Raw genomic sequence first — 13,283 nt, 5'->3', positions numbered from 1 at the left:
TCAAGATCCCCCCCGAGATCCCCCCGAGATCCCCCCGAAATCCCCCCTGGGGGCTCCGAGATCCCCCCCAGGGCTCCGAGGGGCCCCGAGATCCCCCCGAGATCCCCCCGACATCCCCCCTGGGGGCTCCGAGATCCTCCCGAGGACTTCAAGATCCCCCCCAAGATCCCCCCGAGATCCAGCCCGAGATCCCCCCGAGATCCCCCCTGAGGGCTCCGAGATCCCCCCGAGATTCCCCATGAGGGCTCCGAGATCCTCCCGAGGGCTTCAAGATCCCCCCCGAGATCCCCCCGAGATCCCCCCGAGATCCCCCCGAGATTCCCCCGAGATCCCCCCGAGGGCTCCGAGGGGCCCTGAGATCCCCCCTGAAGGTTCTGAGATCCCCCCCTGAGGGCTCTGAGATCCTCCCTGAGATCCCCCCGAGATCCCCCATGAGGGCTCCGAGGGCCCCGAGATCCCACGCGAGATCCCCCCAAGATCCCCTCGAGATCCAGCCCGAGATCCCCCCTGGGGGCTCCGAGATCCCCCCAAGATCCCCCCGAGATCCAGCCCAAGATCCCCCCTGGGGGCTCCGAGATCCCCCCGAGGGCTCCGAGATCCCCCCGAGATTCCCCCTGAGGGCTTCAAGGGGCCCTGAGATCCCCTCTGAGGGCTCTCACATCCCCCCTGAGGGCTCCGAGATCCTCCCTGAGATCCCCCCTGAGATCCTCTCTGAGGGCCCCAAGATCCCCCCGAGATCCTCCCCGAAATCCCCCATGAGGTCTCCGAGATCCTCCCTGAGGGTTCTGTGATCCTCCCTGAGATCCCCCATGAGGGCTCCGAGGGGCCCTGAGATCCCCTCTGAGGGCTCTCACATCCCCCATGAGGGCTCTGAGATCTCCCCGAGATCCCCCATGAGGTCTCCGAGATCCCCCCTGAGGGCTCTGAGATCCTCCCTGAGATCCTCCCTGAAATCCCCCCTGAGATCCCCCCTGAGGGCTCCAAGGGGCCCTGAGATCCCTCATGAGGGCTCTGAGATCCCCCATGGGGACTCCAAGATCCCCCTCGAGATCCTCCCTGAGGGCTCCGAGATCCCCCTGAGGGCTCTGAGATCCTTCCTGAGATCCCCCCCCGAGATGCCCCCTGAGGGCTCCAAGATTCACCCTGAGGACTCTCAGATCCCCCCCGAGATCCCTCCTGAGGGCTCTGAGATCCTCCATGAGGGCCCCAAGATCCCCCCTGGGATCCCCACTGAGGGCTCTGAGATCTCCCTGAGATCCCCCCTGAGAGCTCTGAGGGGCTCTGAGATCCCCCCCGAGATGCCCCTTGAGGGCTCCAAGATTCACCCTGAGGACTCTCAGATCCCCCTGAGGCCTCTGAGATTCCCCCCTCCCCGAGATCCTCTTTGAGGGCTCCGAGATCCCCCTGAGTTCCCCCCTGAGGGCTCTGAGGGGCTCCGAGATCCCCTCTGAGGGCTCCAGATTCACCCTGAGGACTCTCAGATCCCCCTGAGATCCCCCCTGAGGGCGCTGAGATCCCCCGAGATCCTGCATTAGATCCCCCCTGAGGGCTCCAAGATCCCCCCTGAGGGCTCCGGGATCCCCTCTGAGGGTCCCGAGATCCCCCCGAGATCCCACCTGGGCAAAGCGAGGGGGGCACCGCAGGTTCTGTTGGAATGGGGGTGCAGATTCAGGGGGGCTCCTGGCTGTGCCCCCCGGGTTTGGGGGGTGGTTGGTGAGACGCTGCTCCCCTCCACCCCCCAATTTCGGGGGGATTTGTTCCCTCGATGGATGTAAACTCCTGTGGCGGGGGGCAGTGAATGGGGCTGGGGGTCTGTGAGTGGGGCTGGGGGTCTGTGAGTGGGGTGGGAGGCTGCAAATGGGGCTGGGGTCTGTCGGGGGTGGCTGTGGGGACGTGGAGAGGCTCAGGGCTGTGACCCCCGGGTTTTGGGGGTGCTGGTGTTAAACTTCTCCCCCTCCCCATTTTGGGGGTGCGAATTTGGGGGATGCCAGTGTCAAACCTCTCCCCCTCCCCATTTTGGGGGTGCGAATTTGGGGGTTACCAGTGTCAAACCTCTCCCCCTCCCCATTTTGGGGGTGCGAATTTGGGGGGTACCAGTGTCAAACCTCTCCCCCTCCCCATTTTGGGGGTGCGAGTTTGGGGGGTGCCAGTGTCAAACCTCTCCCCCTCCCCATTTTGGGGGTGCGAATTTGGGGGTTACCGGTGTCAAACCTCTCCCCCTCCCCATTTTGGGGGTGTGAATTTGTGGGTTACCGGTGTCAAACCTCTCCCCCTCCCCATTTTGGGGGTGTGAATTTGGGGGTTACCAGTGTCAAACCTCTCCCCCTCCCCATTTTGGGGGTGCGAATTTGGGGGTTACCAGTGTCAAACCTCTCCCCCTCCCCATTTTGGGGGTGCGAATTTGGGGGGTACCAGTGTCAAACCTCTCCCCCTCCCCATTTTGGGCGTGCGAATTTGGGGGGTACCAGTGTCAAACCTCTCCCCCTCCCCATTTTGGGCGTGCGAATTTGGGGGGTACCAGTGTCAAACCTCTCCCCCTCCCCATTTTGGGCGTGCGAATTTGGGGGGTGCCAGTGTCAAACCTCTCCCCCTCCCCATTTTGGGGGTGCCCCCGTCTGTCACAACCTCCCGTGGGGATTTTGGGGTGCACGGAGCCGCCGACGTGTTGCCTCGGGTGCGAGCGCTGGCAGGGAAGTTGACTGTGGAGCAGACGTGCGGAATTGCTCCTGGAAAACATCAACAGCTTTTTTTTTTGGGGGGGGTCTTCATGGTGGGGAAAGAAACCCCCAGCGCCGCTTCTTTATTTTGGGGCAGGAGCCCGGGGGGATGAATTTTGCTCGCGGGGCGGTGGGGGATGGAGAGGACGGAAGGAGAGGAGGGTGAACAATGAGATCTATTCAAAGCACGGGCCACAAAGCGGACTGTGGAGCCAGGCCGATTCCAGCCGCATTGTTGTCCCAGCTGTCTTCCCGTGGGAGGAGGAGGAGGAGGAGGAGGCGGCAGGGAGGAAGGGCAGCGGCGGGATTTACTTCCCATCGCTGCCACGGGCTGTGGAGGATGGAAATCCCTGCTCGCTGCTTCCCCGGCCCTCGTGGGGGACAAAAAAGAGCCTGGGATGGTAAAGACGTGCCTGTTGGAAAAGGGGTGGGATGGCGACGAGGGGAAAATGCTGGTTAATGATAAACTGGAGAGGTTTTGGCTCCCCCAAACCTCCGTGTGGGATTCCTCAGCCCTGGAGTTGAGAAAAGTGCAGGAAATGCTGGTGGTCCCCCACTGCACGTGGGATTGTTTTCTTCCTCCATCAGATCCGTGTGAGTTTGGGGTGTTCGGGCTGTGCAATATTCCCATTTCTGGAGCATCCAGTGCTAAAAGCACTGGGCTCACCCTGGGAACTCCAGAGAGGAGCCTGCACATGAGCCCTGCCTTATCCAAATTTTTGTATTTAATGTTCTGTGCTCTTCTTGCCTGCACAGATTATTTTCTTTTTTTTTTTTTTTTTTTTTTTAAATTATTATTTTGCACTGCTGCAGAGTGGCTGGATACAGAGCAAAGAGTAAAAAGCAGGTTGGTGATAGATTTTTGGGGGGGGGGAAATTTCTAGTAGAGCATCAACATCCTTTGCTTCCTCAGCCTTCGTCTCTCAGTGCTGGAGTTTATTCCAGTTTTGGGAGGGTTTTCATCAGGGTTGCACCAGGACAAGATGAGCCCAATTCATAGGGGAAAAACAGTGGGGGAAGAGTTTTGTTTGGCCTGTTTTGGGTGGGGTTTCTTTCTTTGCTGGAATGTTGTTTTCTTCTCATAGTAAAAAAACAGACGAGTTGGAAAAGGAGCAAAAACGCTCCGAGGAGCCTTTGAGGCCTAAAATTAATTTTTAAAACCTATATTTATACAGGAAGTGTTGGTGTGTTATAGAAAGGCTTATTTTGAGCTGCAAGAAGTGCCTTTAAACATAATTTTCTGTTTCTTGGCTGTTTTGGTTGCTGTGTTCTGTGGCTGCCCCATCCCTGGAAGTGTCCAAGGCCAGGTTGGAGAGGGAGGATCTGGGACAGTGGAAAATGTCCCTGCCCATGGCAGGAGGTGACACTGGATGAGTGTGAAGGTCCCTTCCATCCCAAACCATTCCATGATTATAAATCCAAGGAATCCTTGGATTATCTCTGACCCGCTCACCTGGATAACCTGGGGAATTTTAAAGCTGTTTTCCTTTAAATTCCTGATTTTCCACTGAGGCTGTGTATGCTCAGAAGAGCTTCCAAAACTGTGTGTTCACACTTAAAAACAGATTTCTTTTCCAGAGGGGCAGAATGGGTGGAAATTCCTCTGTGCTTCCTAGAAACCAGTTTGTAATGGTTGTGCTTTGCAAGTGCAAGGTCTGTGAGAGTTCCCATTTCATGGCACAGGGGGAAAATTGGGCAGAAACGTCTGGAGGCTGGGAGCTGCTGTCAGAGCTGTGGAATTTTGTCAGGTCATGAAGGCAGTGGGTGTTTAATTCTCCTCTTCCTCCTCCTCTTCCTCCTCACCTGTGGGTACTGCCAGGGCAGTTCCCCTGGCTGAGCAGGGGGAAGTAAGGCCTTTGAGTCTGGAATCTTATTTTGGGGTAAAAATAGCCCGATTTGGGGCTGCGACTAATACTTGGGGTCTGGTTTAGATTGAAATAAGGCGTGAGTTGTGGAGGGGGAGGCTGGGTTGGGTTTGCACTTGGTTTATTGTCTTTTGTGGGGCCACGCAAACAGATTCCTGAGCCATTGTTGTTGGGTCATTCGCAAATCCACTCGTGGTTCATCACAAGAATTCCTTACTGTAGGAAAAGAAAATAATGGTGTGGAATATGGGCAGAGCTCCTTAAATTGGACTTGCGTGTGGGTTTCTGATCCCAGGAAGAGTGGAATTCTCGTTTTCTTGGGAATGCCATGGAGCATATTGGGATCAGTCCCTTTGCAGGAGGTGTGGCCACCGCAGAGAAAATCACCACTTAGTGCAGCAAAGCAAACAAAGAGGGAAAACATTACCCAGATTGACTCCTAATTCTCTGTGGTGTTGGTTTAATGTGCAACGTGCCCCAGCAGATCCCAATCCATGCTTATATTTGGGATTTCTCTGCTTCCTGCCTGATGAAGAGCAGCCAAATAACAGCAGAGAGGAGAGGAGGCATCTCCTGGTGCTTCTGAGTGACTCCTGATGCTCTGGAGGATTCATTTACCAAGGCCCAAATTCTCTTTTCCATATTCCCATCCCCTAGGATGCAATCTGGAGCTGTCCTGGATTTCCCTCAGCCACGTTGTCAAGATTAAGTAATTCCAGTTATTCTTTTAATTTAATTTATTTTATTTTTTTTTCCCCTGACTGAGCCATCCGTGTAGTCTCCCCTACCTCCTCAAAACCAGCAGCACACAAAAAGCTCCATCCTTTGCAGCTTCCTCTGGGCCTGTCGGGTTTTGGGGCAGTTTGCCCTGTTAAAAATGAAAATTTGGCAGCTCCAGGGATGTCTCTGAGGAATGAGAGTCTCTGGTGAGCTCCTGCAGCCTGAGGAATGCGTGGATCCGTGGCATTTCTGGATTCCTCAGTGGGATAGGAGGGAATCCTGACCTTTCTGCACCTCTGGAGTTCCCAGCTCTTGTGAAATGAGCTAAATGCTCCAAAATCGAGCTGCCTTCTGATAATTCATCCTGCCCGTGTTCAGAAATGGAATCATCTCAATGTCCCCAATCCCGTTTTGGGATCTGCTGCGTTCCTGCCTCTGAAATGTTGAATTTTCAGGGGTTTTTGGCTTTAAGGCTGATCCTTTTGGGCTCCTCCCTGTGCTCCTGCCTGGGGCTTTGCTGCTCCAAGGAATGGAGGTTGTGCAAACACAGGGACACAAACAGGGCAGGAGCACTTTGCTCTGACTCTCCTTGCAAAAAGTGACGTAACGCCACGGAATTTTGTTTTATATGGGAAGAGAAACTGTTGGTGGCACAACCCAGAGAACACCTGAGGTGGCACAGCTGTTGCAGTGTGGTTTTTTTTTGGATGGTATCTAAAAATATGGCTCATAGATAATGAGAAAAACTGTAAAAAAATAAATATTTTTGGGAAGGGGGTGTCCCAGCTGATGGATTTCCCATATTCCTGCTCACTCCACCACCCTCGTTTATTTTTAATTTCGGTGTCGTGCCACATCACACGTAACACTTTTTCAACACCAGCGCTTCATTTGGGCAGGTGAATCATAATAATCTGTTCATTTATTTGGTTCAAAGTGGTTGTTGGAAGGATGAGATGGGAAGAGATGGAAACCACAAGTTGTGTTTCACACCCCCACTGTGCTGCTGCTGTGCCTTGGGAAGAGGGATTTTGGGGAGATTTGGAGCAAAATTACATTGTGCAGACTGGGGAGCGTTCACCAGGAAAATGGCTTTTGGTCTCAACCTGTGTGACCTGGTGTCCCAAATTTTTCTTGCTGTTTTTGCCCCAAATAGGATTCACTTCTTCCTTCTGCCTCGGGCAGGGGTTGTGTGAATGGTCCTGGCAAGGTGATTTCACAGAATCCCAGCAGATTTTGGGTTGGAAGAACCTTAAAACTCATCCAGTTCCACCCCCACCCCACCAGGGACACATGATTTTTTCCATGACAATGAAAAAGGGGGAGGGTTTTAAACTAAAAGAGGAAAGATTTGGATATTGGGATTAATTTTATGTTATACTTAACTAGTTACACTTGTTTTTGTTAGCAAGTACAGAAAGAACTTTTGGGTCACTCTGCCTTGTCTGTTTTAAGGTCTGAGGAGTCTTTCTTATCTTTTTTTTTTAATTTAGCTGGGACAACTTTGTAAGTGTTGTAGTTACCAGACTCAACAGCATATTTAGCAAGCTTAAAGCAGCACATTTTACTTCAATCTAAAGGGATTTTTACCCTGTTAAATTCTCACTCTGTCTCAGGGGCTGGCAGCCACGGGCACATCCCATTTTATTTTTTTTTTTTTTTTTTTTGGCCACCCTCATTAACTGGGGCCTGGGACATGGTGTTAATTACTGTTTTCGCTGGCTGGGAGCTTCCTTTGAGTCACGCTGTTGGGAAAGTCAGCCCTGGGAGGGTTTTATCCTCCCTGATCCGGGGTGAAACCTGCACCTGCCAATCCCTTTTTGGGGTTTGGGCATCCCTGCCTGATCCTTTGGGACAAACTCCCCTCCCCGTGCCCTCCTCACCTCACCTTAGGTGGATTTTTTAAATTTAAGTCGCCATCATTTGACTTTATTTCCCAATATTTACGCCAGCGAGCTTACATCTTCTTACATAATAGCTGGATACAAACCCAGCAGTGAAAAAAACACCTTATTACCAATAATAATAATAGTAATAAGGATAATATTACCAGTAGTAATAACAGAATTGCAGGTGTTGGGGTGGGGCAGAACTATAATTTATCAAATCAGCTTATTTGAATTACGATGAGCCTCAGAGAGCTGAGTAAGCCTTGGGTTTAGGCTGAAAATACTGAATCATGTCTCAATTTTTGGGTTTGATTTAGTTGATTTTTTTTTTTTCTTTTAATCCATTCTAAGTGTATTTGTAGTAAATTGGAACTGTGATTTCAGCGGAGCGCAGGGGTGGTTTGGGATGTTGGTTTGGGGAGAACAGTCTGGCAGGCAGGACTGGGGGATTTGGGGGAGATTTGGAGCAAAATTAAATTGTGCAAAAGGGAGATTAGGGAGCGTCCACCAGGAAAATGGCTTTTGGCTTCAGCCTGTGTGACCTGGTGTCCCAAATTTTTTATTGCTGTTTTTGCCCCAAATAGGATTCACTTCTTCCTTCTGCCTCGGGTTGGGGTGGCAGCGTTGGCCCTGGCAAGGTGATTTCACAGAATCCAAACAGATTTTGGGTTGGGGTTTTGGTATCTCACCCTGTGGAATTCCATCCATCACTGAGGGATTTTCCCCCCTCAGGGCACTTCCTGCACAGAGAGGTTTCCAGTGGGAAGAGCTTCATCTTGAGCTCCATTCCTGTAGGGTTTCACTCAGGTATGGAGCATTGCTGGTTCAAAAAAATATTCTTTATTTAATGTGTCCCAAATCCAGGCTGGGCTCGGGTCTCTCCTCCATCCCAGCAGGAATTTAAACTTTCCCAAATTTATGACAGCGCCCATCCAGCCCCCTGCCTATCCAGCTATTTTTAGGCATATTAAGCCTGTAATAAGTCTTTTTGGCCAGGTTCTCTTTCTGTTTGTGCTGCTTAGTCAGGATTTTTGCCTGGTTGGGAGCCCGAGCGTGGCTGGGCCAGGAGGGCAGCGCCAACATTCCCATCCCTCCCCATCCTGACAGAGCATCCCAAGGGCCACACCAGAGCCTGTGACAGCCTGGCCTCATCCAGCAGCCAGCCATTTCCTTGGAGACTTAATGCACATTAAACTGGGATGGGTTTTGAAATAAAATTCCCTGCGTAGCTACAGGCTGGAGGGATGTAAACAACTTCATTCTTTGGATGGCGTCCCCTGAGGAGCCCTTGGATTTCTCTGGCACTTCACTGTGACTTATCTCTGCAGTTTAATTTTTTTTTTTTTTTTTTTGCCTCCAGGAAGGCAGCTTAGGCTGCTCCAGCTGCTGCTCCCTGAAATCCTGTCCTGGGAAGGGAGCTGATGTCTCTCATGTCTCTGTTATTTGAGCCTTGTCACAGCAGTGGAGTTTTTCCCCCAGATGAGCAGAACTCGAGGCAAGGTGTCAGTACATATTGACCATGTTTGTGAGAAGTTGTTTCAAAGCTTCCCTGAGCTTTTCCAAAGGAAATGTTGAGTGAATTCCACATTTTTCCTGTTGTTCTGTGGCTCGTGCTCAGCTGTTTTCACGAGATTGGAGCTGTGGGTGAGGTTTGCTGTGACTCTTGTGTCAGTGACTGTGCTGGGATTGTTCATCTCCGTGTGGACCACGACAGATAAAATTGGTACAAATTCTACCAGAAATCCTGGAATTTGGGCTGGGAGCCAGCAGCCTTACAGCTGGAGAAACCTCCCAGTGCATCTCAGAGTTGGATTTTAAACTCTGAACAAATTCACACCGAGCTTTCAGAACAGAAAAGACTTTTGGAGCTTGGAAGGTTCATCTCCAAAGTGTCTCATACAGACTGGCTGGGCTGTCAACTCCAAAATATTCAAGCTATGGACGTAATCTTTCATTTCTGCCACCAGTGGTTGATTCCCCAACTTTCCCAACCTAAAATTCATTCCCAGAGCACATTATTTGTTCTCTAATCATTAATAATTGCGGCCTGTTTTCTGGCTTGGTTTGAATTGCTTAATTTCCTGTGGTTTTGTGCAGTTGTGGAGGGTCTGGTCACCATTTCTTGATGGATCAGGGCTCACAGAACCCTGGAATATCCTGAATTAAGGGGGCCCATGAGGCCACTGAGCTCCAGACCTCACAGCAGCTGCAGGTTTCACCCTCAGCACACCATTACCCACAAATTTGTCATCTCACACAGCTTCCGTCCCACAAATAACCGAGTCGGAGCGGTTTAAAATCAAAATATTAGCTAATATTTCATAGATTCTCAATTTAAGCTTTGCTTAACGCAGAGACGTGCAGCACTTTATTGGTTGTATTTCTGGCAATGGTTCTGCCTTGTTTTTCCTGCCCACCTCTGTGGGTGTCTCTCGGTTGGTTTTTTGTGCAGAAATTGGTGTCCCCTTCTCCCGACGCCTCCCTTGGTGGTGCGTTGGTGCTTCCCGGGCAGCCTCAGTTTCTCCAGAGGTGCCAGCTCCAGGTGCTTTTTCCCTGGAGAGGACCTCGAGGTGGATGATTCTGTCTCACCCAGGTGCCCCCTGTAACCTGGCAGCCACTGACTCCCCGAAGCTCTGAATGATTTCATCCCTTTTCTCCACTGAGCTTTGAATTTTCTGCTGTAAAGAGTTTGGGGTTCAGAGTGGGCAGCAGGCTGATCCCCACTTTTCCATTCCCACTTTTCCATTCCTACTTCCCATTCCCATTCGTATTCCCAGTTCCCATCCCCATTTTCATCTGCATTCCCAGTTTTCCATTCCCAGTTCCCATCTCCATTCTCATCCCCATTCCCAGTTTCCCATTCCCCATTTCCCATTCCCTGTTCCCATTCTCAGTTTCCCATTCCAAGTTTCCATTCCCATTTCCCATCCCCATTCTCATTCCCATTCCCCATTCCCATTCCCCATTCCCATTCCCCATTCCCATTCCCCATTCCCATTCCCCATTCCCACTTTTCCATTCCCACTTTTCCATTCCCAGTTTCCCATTTGCAGTTCCCAGTTCCCATCCCCATTCCCAGTTCTCCATTCCCACTTTTCCATTCCCACTTTTGCATTCCTACTTCCCATTCCCATTCGTATTCCCAGTTCCCATCCCCATTTTCATCTGCATTCCCAGTTTTCCATTCCCAGTTCCCATCTCCATTCTCATCCCCATTTCCAGTTTCCCATTCCCCATTTCCCATTCCCAGTTTCCCATTCCAAGTTTCCATTCCCATTTCCCATCCCCATTCCCCATTCCCATTCCCCATTCCCATTCCCCATTCCCACTTTTCCATTCCCACTTTTCCATTCCCAGTTTCCCATTCCCAGTTTTCCATTCCCAGTTTCCCATTTGCAGTTCCCAGTTCCCATCCCCATTCCCAGTTCTCCATTCCCACTTTTCCATTCCCACTTTTCCATTCCTACTTCCCATTCCCATTCGTATTCCCAGTTCCCATCCCCATTTTCATCCGCATTCCCAGTTTTCCATTCCCAGTTCCCATCTCCATTCTCATCCCCATTCCCAGTTTCCCATTCCCAGTTTCCCGTTCCCTGTTCCCATTCCCAGTTTCCCATTCCAAGTTTCCATTCCCATTTCCCATCCCCATTCTCATTCCCATTCCCCATTCCCATTCCCCATTCCCATTCCCCATTCCCACTTTTCCATTCCCACTTTTCCATTCCCACTTTTCCATTCCCAGTTTCCCATTCCCAGGTTTCCATTCCCAGTTTCCCATTTGCAGTTCCCAGTTCCCATCCCCATTCCCAGTTCTCCATTCCCACTTTTCCATTCCTACTTCCCATTCCCATTCGTATTCCCAGTTCCCATCCCCATTTTCATCCACATTCCCAGTTTTCCATTCCCAGTTCCCATCTCCATTCTCATCCCCATTCCCAGTTTTCCAATCCCAGTTTCCCATTCCCATTTGTATTCCCAGTTCCCATCCCCTGCTTTTAGAGTTTTCTGGAAGTCTTCTCACCTTTTCTGTTTCCTTCTATTTTGCCCATCTGTTTTCATCAACTTCCTTAATTCCATAGAATTTCATGTCCTTGCTTGCTGTACTATTGGAACTTTTTCTGCTTCCAGACTTTTCTACTTCCAGACTTTTCTACTTCCAGACTTTTCTACTTCCAGACTTTCCTATTTTCTACTTTTCAGCTGCAGCTAGCTCTAAGTTTTCTGCTCTTTCCAAGGTCTGCTTTTAGAGTTTTCTGGAAGTCTTCTCACCTTTTCTATTTCCCACAACTTTTGCTCATCTCTTTCATAAATTTCCTGAATTCCGTAGAATTTCAGCCTGATTTGGGTTGGGCCTTAAATCCCATCCAGTGCCACCCCTGCCATGGCAGGGACACCTGCAGTGTCCCAGGTGGCTCCAAGCCCAGTGTCCAACCTGGCCTGGGACACTTCCAGGGATGGACCAGCCCCAGCTGCTCTGGGAATTCCATCCCAGCCCCTCCCCATCCTCACAGGGAGGAATTTCTTCCAAAAATCCCATGTGGCTTCACAAGTTGCTCCTTGGTGGAGGATTCTGTGTTTGGTACAGAATTGAAAATTTACATCCAAGAGAAAAGTGGTTTTTTTGTGTCTTGTCCAGAATAATTCCTTTATGACACCTGGTGTTAAAGAAGATAAAAGAAATGATAGGAGAAGCAAACTTGGGGCATTTTGTTTTCATCCCTTGAAGAATTTTTTGAAAGCCTGGCAGTCAAGAATAGCCTCAGACATTTTTTCAGAGCTTTATTTTTGTATGGACTTGCCAGAAGGTCCCCATGTCCGTGGTATATTTAGCTGTACGTGCTGCCATGACTTAACAAAATCCCAATTCCAGCCTTTTTTTCACCCATCTGAGCCTCAGGCTTTGAAGGGAGGCTGGAGAAAATAATTCTGGAGATGCATCCTGGCTCTTGCCAGCATTCCAGGGAGGGGGAATTCCACAGCTGAGGTTCTCCCCTGGAGCCCATCTTGCCTGGGCCCCCTCAGGGTTTAAGTCCAAGGGCTAATTTTAGTGAGAGACAAAAAAAAAAACAAACATTCCTTTAGATTAGTGCTGGTCAAAGGGAAACTCCTGCAGGAGCCAGTCTGGGGATGGGATTTGTGCTGGGGCTGAGGTGAGGTTTTCCTGCTGGGGGATTTGATGGGCAGAGTTTGGTCAGGCACAGGAGGTTCCTGGCTGCTGCTGGAGTTTCTGTTTTAACTCTTCTTGCCCTTGTTCTGTCCTGCTCTGGTGCTTTTTTGGTCCTTTCTCCTTGTTCTCTTCCTGCTCTCTGATCCCTTTTTTGGGAGGAGAATCCTGATTTGACGTCTGGGCCGTGGTGGGAAAGGGTTTGGATCTGTAACTGGGGGGGGAAAGGAATCACATCCCTTTTTCCCATGAATAATTCCTCTGCATTCCTCCTCCATTCAAGCTCCCTCCATGATTTCCTTGAGCTCCTAATCAATCAACTAATCAATTTAATTAGCTGGTCCTGTCCTGGATGTGCAGGTGCTGCTCTGCCAGCCTTGGGAACGTCTGTCCCCACCCACTGTGGCTCCAGAGTCACCTGGAGATGGGAGGGAAGAGCCCTTGGAGCTGTGGGAGCTGGGAATGGCCAAAGCTCGTTTTAATTAGCAGCAAATTGGGCTGAGAGCTGCCATGCTCCCGTGATATTCCTGGTGGGAAGTGATAAAAGGGTCTGTGGGGGGAGCAACACTTCTGCCTGGCATTTTGGGATGGAAGTTTGGGAGTTCCCACCTCAGCACCGTGCTCTGGCACCTTGGGGTGGTTCACAAGGAGACCTGGATTTGGGAGCACAGCGTGTGACTCGGAAATCCTGGGCTTTGCTGTTCCCTGGGGGTGGTGGTGTTCCTCAATTCCCAGCTTTCCATCACCAAGTGGAGCATTTAAAGGGCCATTCAGTGGCAGCACGTCGGATTTTCACGCTGGGTTTCGTGTTAAGTTGTGGTGGGATTGGATTTATGCTCAGGTACTGGATATTTGGGAAGTGCTGGGATTGGTTCCATGCTCAGGGACAGGAAATTTGGGAAGTGCTGGATCCTTGCTCAGGATGGGA

At 50.7% G+C, this 13,283-nt stretch overlaps 1 protein-coding gene across 5 annotated transcripts in view; it reads left to right on the top strand.

Moving 5' to 3' along the window:
* The window catches only part of FBXL20 (F-box and leucine rich repeat protein 20), a 45,782-nt gene that overhangs the window by 736 nt on the left and 31,763 nt on the right, over positions 1–13,283 (top strand). Inside the window, exon 1 of one of the 5 annotated variants that reach the window (XM_085561821.1) lies at positions 2,244–3,118. The exons of 3 other annotated variants lie outside the window; for them this stretch is intronic. In XM_085561821.1, the coding sequence (XP_085417947.1) occupies positions 3,116–3,118 (3 nt within the window). In that variant the 5' untranslated portion in view covers positions 2,244–3,115. Of the gene's footprint in view, positions 1–2,243; positions 3,119–3,364; positions 3,565–13,283 lie in introns of those variants that run through there. One more of the 5 variants, XM_085561822.1, reaches the window with a different exon arrangement.

The sequence above is a fragment of the Lonchura striata genome, chromosome 27, assembly GCF_050655825.1.
Source record: "Lonchura striata isolate lonStrDom1 chromosome 27, ASM5065582v1, whole genome shotgun sequence".
NCBI lineage: Eukaryota > Metazoa > Chordata > Aves > Passeriformes > Estrildidae > Lonchura > Lonchura striata.
This window is presented reverse-complemented; position numbering and strand designations above follow the sequence as displayed.